Here is an 8,473-nt window from a genome sequence, read left to right as displayed (position 1 = left end):
AACCCCCCCCCCCAAAAAAAAAAGAAAGAAAGAAAGAAAAAGCTACGTTGTATAAAAAAGTGAATGGAGGAAGTTTCTAAAATAAGTCTTTAGAAGATGTAAATAATTACCATCTGAAGTTTTTGGTTTATCAAACAACTAGAAAGGTCAATTGAACTGCTGATTGGCATTCGTGGCAAAGGTTGTACCTCGTCCCAACACCACCGGACTTCTCTAACAAACTCAACCCACAGCGTAGCTATTGCTGTAAATTCATTACATAGATACATATACAATAAGAAAAAAATGAAACCAATAGACTGAAGAAACATGTCAACAACTGAATGTGCTAGTATTTATTCTCCTATCCACTAGATTTTACATGAGAGAGCCAGTATGGGGAACCATACCTCGTATGTTGCAGTTTCCAAACCATAGAACATGTAAACAAAACTGTGCAAAAAGAGAATCGAGGGCTGCAGCTTTAATTGCTTGAGAAGTCCTATGCTCACCCTTGGCAAAATAAGGGGATTTTTTTCCTGCACGTAATACATGGATGATTATATATCATACAACATCACTGTTAAGCATCAACCTCGATCTTACTAATCCTCGAACTATGTTCTTGGACACATAGCTCAATAGACAATAATGTGTCTCCATTGCAGCTCCCATCTAAGGCGGGAATGCACTGGAGATTTGTTAATAAGCTGCAAACTCGATATACTGAGAAATTTATAAATGACTGACATAATAAGGACAGCTATCACCGGCTACTTAAGCCATAAACAGCTAAAAGGTGTCTGAATTCTGAAAGATGCAATTGGTTACGATTTTCATGGATGCTGTGATGAGCATATTCATGTTTTTTTAAAGTTTGCCACTTTTACCTTCATGAAAGAGTTCTTTAAGCACACGATCAATAACTGTGGGTGGAGGTACTGCTGTAGAAGACTTAAAATTATCTGAACCTGGGTTCTCAACTGCCAAAACAAAAAAGAGGACGGAGTACGTATTAAAACTAAACATTTACATGTAACTGCATGGTTACGAACAATACTTACCTGAGACAAAATCTTCCATAAATTGTGCTTGGAAGGACATATCTAATGCATCAATTAGAAGATACAACTGAGAGGAAAATCCAACTCTGTTTCCCATGGTGGTATCAGTTCTAAATAATCATGAAAAAATAAAAAATAAATTAAGATTTCTAGACGAAGTAGAACTACAAGGTACCTACAAAAATCAGTAGTCAACACATATGATTTTTGCCCTCATATGAAATTTTATAGTTTAAATTAGAAGTTCAGCCCCTTTAACTTCGAGGTTTGTGTACATTTGGTCCTTGAACATTAAGTGTCCAATAGGTTCCAAAACTTTTAATTTTATATCTAATTAGTTTTTGAACTTCCAATTGTGTCTGATAAGTACCTGACAAATTTGAAATTTTTTATAACTAATTGATCAATTAGATATAAATTTGAATTTTGTCTCTAACAGAATCCTAAAATATCAAAAACAAATTCTAGCAGATCCATGAATTTTAAAAAATTCAAAAGACCATAGTCTAAATTTTGTAATTATGAAAGTTAAAAAATCAAGTAGATACAAACCTCAAAACTCAATGACTAAATTTGTAATTTAACAAATTTTATACATAAAATTCTTGATCAAATTCTCATTTGTTTAGGATCGGCAACAAAGTGAAAATCAATACTCAAGTAACATGCAACAAACAATGAAACATCGTAAAAGAAAACAGCAGGAAATGACGAACCATATAAGAAACTTCATTATTTAAAGAAACGTATACAAAATGCAATCACATTAACAAAAACATGATATCAAACCTTCAGCAAAAGCGTACAATGAGAAAAATGTCATGCACAGAATATGCATAATTCATCATTTAAAATCAATGAGTGTTTTTTCTACTTTGACTAATTGTTTAAATTTTTATTGATGTTATTCCTTACCTCTATGATACTCTAGAATACGAAGAAATTTTGTGTGAAATTGTGGAAAGACGTGTTCACTTACTGCCTCGTAACCTAGAATTTTTTTTAACAAATTGCAGTCACTTTAATCACTGGGTTTCTCTACCCTATCTCTTGCACCACAATCAAAGGAACAGAAAAATTATTTAGTAAAATGTTGTTGGAGTAGTTTTGTGGAAAGTTTTTCACAAGAGGAAATGGAATAGAACCTCCCAGGCGGTGGAAAGAAATCCTTAACAAGTTTGGGGTGCTAAATTTTGGTGGCTCCTCCTTGTCGTTCAAAAGGGTCCTTCCGCAATCTCATTGGCTTATTTCATTCATTTTGTAAATGAATGCTTTGTACTAAAAAAAAAAAAAAAAAAAAAAAAAAAAAAAAAAAAAAAAAAAAGGGAACTAAACTCTAGTACCGTCATATATTTGAACAGTCATATCTAAGCATAAAAATGAGAATATCACAAAATAGAAGCTTTTTTCTATTTGTCAAGAGCTAAGATTTTTCTTTTTGATCTATTGTCAAGCTTTCAAAATAATGGTGTACCGTACAAGTATGTTCATGGTTTTACGGGAAAAAAAAATTATATATCCAACCAAACATTGCACTTCTTACATATTTGGTGATAGAATTGGAAACAAAATCCATTTCTTAGCTTCATGAGGTGAAGAATTTTCCAACTCAGCCATTTCCAAGGAGCTCTCTACCATCTTCTCTGACCATGAGGCAATCAATTCAAATCCTGTGCACATCCAAGAGCTATTATCCTCCATGTTAAATGAGACTATATAATATAATTCTCTCGTTTCCCTTTACTTCTGCCTAAATGAAGGGAGATTTATCAACTTGGAATATTTGAACATGTAAGCTCATAAAACTTCAAATAAATTGAACAAAATAAGGGGTGCCAAATCCATTATATCTGGTATTTTAAACTCTGATCGCTGTTTAGGAAGTAATATGTCAGCATATCAGAGGTAACCTAATCACATGATCATATATACACAAACCTCAAATGGCCAAAGAGAGAACGAGAGATAGTATCTTAAATATTTTCACCTTTCACAGGATCTTCCGAGGAATACCACTCACTCCATGGGCAGTCATCATCCCATTGCCCTTTTCCACTAGTACCAACGGCACTTTCGTATACTGATTCTGCCATCTCAGCATCATCTCTGCGGATGTCGTCGTCGTCAGATAAGAGAATTTTGAAGGTCAGCTTCATGGTAAAATGGACTTTGAAGAGATTCATCGAAATGTCCATGGAGGAGTAGGCCTTCAAAAAGAGAACAATTATATAGTTTTGGGAAAACTAAGAATTGCATTAAGAACTCTCTAGTTTCTAATAGCAGCAGGCAAAAGAAAAGTACGAAAAGAAAAAAGAAAGATATTTGTAAAGATTAAACATGTGAATATAAAGAATAATAGGAGGTTACATGGAAATTAGATAAGTTCACCCCACATCAAGATTCTTTTTTTACTTTAATAGAGAAATATATAAGATGGGGAAAATTCATAAATTGTAAATACCTACTTGTGACATAACTATAAAACAATATTTGGTTCGCTAGGTCCAAAATATATTTCAGACCTTAAATATCTCTCCTGTGTGTTCTTGTGAAGTTAAATCAGAGTCTAATTTTTTTATTTAAAAAAAACAAAAAAAAAACAACTTAGTTGTAAAGGAAAAATGAACAGGTATGCTAAGAAAAAGAGAAGGTGCAATAGTGACAATGTGAAGTTCAAGAATTAAGGTGATGGTCTGAGAAAAACTAGCAAGAAATACAAGCATCCATAGAACTTACAAACTTTGAAACAAACAACTCATATAGTCCTTCCAAATGCATAAGTTTTATTGGCACTTGGGTACCAATGCGATCTGCTTCAAATCTCCTAGTAAAAGTTGTTCCCATATTTTGGATACCAATATATGCTTTTCGCGATGGATCATGCACTGGAACAAAAGCTGGCCAAAAGCTGCATTCACACATAGAAATAGATATTGTCTAAGACACTTTATAGAAATCTTGCATGTTATCCAATATCAAAATGTCAAAGGTTCAGGTAAAGAGCAGGAAAAAAAAAAAAAAAAAAAAAACAAACAGCGGCCATGAATTACCACAAGATTGTAATCTTTGTGAGTTTATTAATCTAATGGATCATTAAAAAATAAATAAACACTTCATCAAGAGTTCCATATAAGAAATTTCAACATCAGAGCTCCACCTGGAACAGTTTGTCAAAGCAATGGCAACTGCACTTAAAAGCTTGCTGGCCTCAGGTGAATCGAGAATTACGCCACTAATACTTTGAGGAGCAATCACCTGGTGGTATATATAGAAAATATCTATAAAATATGTGAATTTATTAATATTTCATACAAACTGCAAAACATGAGTACTAACGTACCAAAAACTCTTGTACCCCAAAGCATAACTGTAATTCATGCAAGCTTAATTCCCAGTCCACAACTTTGCCTGTCGAGTAGAAGTAAGTGCATAACGGTGGCTCGTCAACACATGAAACTAAACTTTTAAATTTTATGGGAGAATTCGCTAGTACCATGCTTGCTATTTCCAAAGTAATACTCCATCGAATAGTTTTTATTATCACACTTAAGATCAGATTTAACCTTATATAGGTTAGTTGAGATTTCTAACGGAGTTGCATCCTTTTTCTGCAGACAAGTAATAAAAATAGCATGAAATTATTAAAAAATAAAAATATATATATATATATTAATAAAATGATAAATGATTAAGAAAATAGACGGCAGAAAATTGCATGCGGCCACCCAAGAATACTAAAATGCCAGACGTGCTGTTAAGAATAGCAAATCATATGCAATGTGGTAGATAGATATTTCACTAAGACTCTTTAAATACTCTATTGTATTGGATAAATCATCCCAATGAACAGCAACATTGATGGGAGGGCAAAAAAAGAGAAAAGAAAAGATAACCTTCCAACTAGATAATCATACAGACATCATTTTATTTTCTCTTGAATAATGATAATAATAATTTTTCGAACAAATTCCATCTGAAGATGCCGCGAAGAATTTAAGAAAATAAATGAATGAAAGAAAAATACAAAATAATGAAGCTAAGAATAATAAACCTATTCTAGGAGGCAAGGAAAACAAAAAGTGAAGCTTTTGAGGTATTGAGAACATTCAAAGAAAATTATCTCCCCCCAATATCAAAATAACCTATTTGCAGGAAAATTGAAATGTAATCTTGTATAATAGTTTCAGAAACATAGAAGATAGAAGAGCATGGCCTTCGGAGAAAATTACTTACCAACAAATTATTTGGACCATCCGACATCCATTGTCGACAAACTGCCTCTATTTCAGAAATGAATCTTAAGAGAAAATAAACATGACAATTAGAACAAGTTCCACCTGATACAACTTACAAAGTGAGGTAACATAAATCATGATATCCTCTACTTTTATCTTGTTTTTTAGCCCACTGAGAAATTGTCCTCTATTGAAGCGAGTCTCTCCTAATAGAAGAACTTCTTCTTCAGTTCAAGGAGAGTTTACTCTACAAGTTGAAAGAGTTTTAGTGCAGAGAGCTTCTACTTGTACATTTTCCATCACCAAATAGAGAAAAGTCTCGGCGAGTTTAGTATTCAATTTAATTGCAATCGGACTTAAAATCTAAAGAGATTCATAGTAATGACGAGAGACAGTACTCCTGTAATCTCGATTCATCAAGAGGTTAGCGAAGCTACCTTTCCCATGTTGACGCAATAGTAAAATCATCGAAGTGCTCAACCTGAACAAATGCCACATAAATGAAGAAAATACTCAGTTCCTATACTCCGGTCGGCTAAAATTGAGATCAGTACATTCCTACAGACCAATAAACCTCCAGAGTGCCTCAAAAGAAACATGAATCGAAATGCGAAAGCAAATTGCCATTGTCGTAAGCTATTACGGTCCAAAATAAGCAGGAGCATATGAAGGCAATTTACGATGTTGAATGATCAATAAGAGTTAACAGGAGAAAAAGTAGAAAAACACACCTCCTCGTCTTCCATGGCTTCATCTTCTCCATTAGATTCAGCCTTGCTGGAGGACGCCATTAGAGATCTGATGGAGTAAATCGCGGCTCAAATCATGCAAATTGGATCAACGGAATGCAGAAGTCAGAGAGATTTCTCTTGTTAAGTTACAATACGAAAAAACAAACGAAAATGATTCGAGAATTGCGAGGAGAGAAAAGAGAATCAGGAACAACTGGTATGCTTCAGCTGAATTGAGATAATTTTCAGATAATCTCCCTGTTCTTCTTCAGACGATGAACTTTCAAAGTTCAGATTTCAGAAAACGAAAGAAAATGGGTATCTTAATCATCAAACTGCTTTTGGACATGTTTTTTACGCCAATTTCTTCCTTAAATTCTTAAAACTTCCACTCCTCTTTATATTTTTTGCTTCATTATTTTACCGCTAAAGGTATACCCATCTGATTCTTAAAAAAAATTATTTTTATAAACGCGTTAAATTAATAACTAAAATATAAATATACGGTAAATCTCAACTATCAAACATTTTTTAATCCTAACATATCACTAACATCAATTACAAATGTTATATATTTTTTTAATTTTAATAGTAAATTAAAATAGGGTATAGTTGGGTTATGTTGTAACCCTATTTTTAGGTTGATTTGGGTTGATTGGATTCGTTGAGTTAACCTAACAAAAAAAAAAATCAACGTGCAAACCAATCATAATTTAGGGTTCAAATTTACTATCTGATTACATAANTGTTTGAAATTTCTTAACAAAACGACTCCAATTCTAATGGTAATTTTAACGGTAAATTTCTTTTTCTTCCTAAAAGCTTATGAACTATTACACACAGTTAAAATATAAAGAACAGTTATATCGGCCCAGATCCTAAAAGTTTATAAATTATAAATTAGCAAAGCTTATGAACTATTAAATACAGTTAAAAGAGTCACTCAGATCCTAAAAGTTCACAAGTTATAGATTAGCTTAGTTATCCTCTAAATAACAGTTATAACCATCTAAATCTTAAAAGTTTACAAATTATAGATTAGCTCGAATACCCTCTAAATACTAGTTATAACAATTCAAATCTTAAAAGTTTACAAATTATAGATTAGCTCGGTTACCCTCTAAAGAACAGTTATAACAACCTAGATCCTAAAAGTTCACAAATTATAGATTAGCTCGATTGTCCTCGAAAGAATAGTTATAACGACCGAGATCCTAAAAGTTCAGAAATTATAGATTAGCTCGGTTATCCTCTAAAGAACAGTTATAACGACCCAGATCCTAAAAGTTCACAAATTATAGATTAGCTCGGTTATCTTCTAAAGAACAGTTATAACGACCCAAATTCTAAAAGTTCACAAATTAAAGATTAGTTCGGTTACCCTCTAAAGACCAGTTATAACGACCCAGACCCTAAAAGTTCACAAACTATAGATTAGCTCGGTTACCCTCTAAAGACCAACTATAACGACCAAGATCCTAAAGGTTCTCAAATTATAGATTAGCTCAGTTACCCNAGCATCAAACTGCTTTTGGACATGTTTTTTAGGCCAATTTCTTCCTTAAATTCTTAAAACTTCCACTCCTCTTTATATTTTTTCTTCATTATTTTACCGCTAAAGGTATACCCATCTGATTCTAAAAAAATTATTTTTATAAACGCCTTAAATTTTAACTAAAATATAAATATACGGTAAATCTCAACTATCAAACATTTTTTAATCCTAACATATCACTAACATCAATTACAAACGTTATATATTTTTTTAATTTTAATAGTAAATTAAAATAGGGTATAGTTGGGTTATGTTGTAACCCTATTTTTGGGTTGATTTGGGTTGATTGGATTCGTTGAGTTAACCTAACAAAAAAAAAAATCAACGTGCAAACCAATCATAATTTAGGGTTCAAATTTACTGTCTGATTACATAATGAAAATTAAATCGTTTTTAGGTCATCACTAATGGTACACGGCTTCTTGGGAATTGATGTATCTCTACGTGTCAGTTAGGATCGGGATAGACAATCTTAATCTAGGATAATTCACGAGCGATATACCCCATTTCTAAAAATAAAGTTGTCACCTCGTTTTTTTTTTTTTTTTTTTTTTTTTTTTTTTTTTGACAATTTCACTCTTTTAAAAGTTCTCAAATTCATTTATTATATTTGCGGTTGTGAATCTGGGGCCGGTACCTGGCCCAGTGGCTTTAGTTGGGCTTTCCCACTCGTTGTTGGCCCAATTGGTTGGAAGTGGGCTCAGAAACTCGACGAAGCCCAGGTGTTGGCATCCATTTGTACTCCGTTTTATAACGGGTTCCTGGGTTGAACCGGCCCAGCCCATCTCCTCCTACTGGCCTCTCTCCATTATCTACTGCTGACATAATAAAAATAATTCAGTATATTTATTTGATTAATTCAATTATGTTTAAGTCAGATGAATTTTCTTAAAAGTAAAGTAATTTTTT

At 32.7% G+C, this 8,473-nt stretch overlaps 1 protein-coding gene across 3 annotated transcripts in view; it reads right to left on the bottom strand.

Moving 5' to 3' along the window:
* The window catches only part of LOC111786723 (rab3 GTPase-activating protein catalytic subunit), a 15,403-nt gene extending 9,018 nt beyond the window's left edge, over positions 1 to 6,385 (bottom strand). For 2 of the 3 annotated variants that reach the window (XM_023666961.1, XM_023666955.1), the window contains exons 1-13: positions 6,010 to 6,385; positions 5,716 to 5,759; positions 5,277 to 5,340; positions 4,537 to 4,651; positions 4,384 to 4,451; positions 4,201 to 4,298; positions 3,780 to 3,951; positions 3,031 to 3,250; positions 2,587 to 2,713; positions 1,044 to 1,153; positions 870 to 962; positions 390 to 518; positions 111 to 244 (exon numbers count right to left, since the gene is read on the bottom strand). In XM_023666961.1, coding sequence (XP_023522729.1) covers positions 111 to 244; positions 390 to 518; positions 870 to 962; positions 1,044 to 1,153; positions 2,587 to 2,713; positions 3,031 to 3,250; positions 3,780 to 3,951; positions 4,201 to 4,298; positions 4,384 to 4,451; positions 4,537 to 4,651; positions 5,277 to 5,340; positions 5,716 to 5,759; positions 6,010 to 6,069 — 1,434 coding nt within the window. In that variant the 5' untranslated portion in view covers positions 6,070 to 6,385. Of the gene's footprint in view, positions 1 to 110; positions 245 to 389; positions 519 to 869; positions 963 to 1,043; positions 1,154 to 2,586; positions 2,714 to 3,030; positions 3,251 to 3,779; positions 3,952 to 4,200; positions 4,299 to 4,383; positions 4,452 to 4,536; positions 4,652 to 5,276; positions 5,341 to 5,715; positions 5,760 to 6,009 lie in introns of those variants that run through there. The other variant, XM_023666968.1, reaches the window with a different exon arrangement.
* Between the last annotated feature and the right edge of the window lie 2,088 nt (positions 6,386 to 8,473).

Source organism: Cucurbita pepo, chromosome LG02 (genome assembly GCF_002806865.2).
Source record: "Cucurbita pepo subsp. pepo cultivar mu-cu-16 chromosome LG02, ASM280686v2, whole genome shotgun sequence".
NCBI classification, from domain to species: Eukaryota; Viridiplantae; Streptophyta; class Magnoliopsida; order Cucurbitales; family Cucurbitaceae; genus Cucurbita; species Cucurbita pepo.
This window is presented reverse-complemented; position numbering and strand designations above follow the sequence as displayed.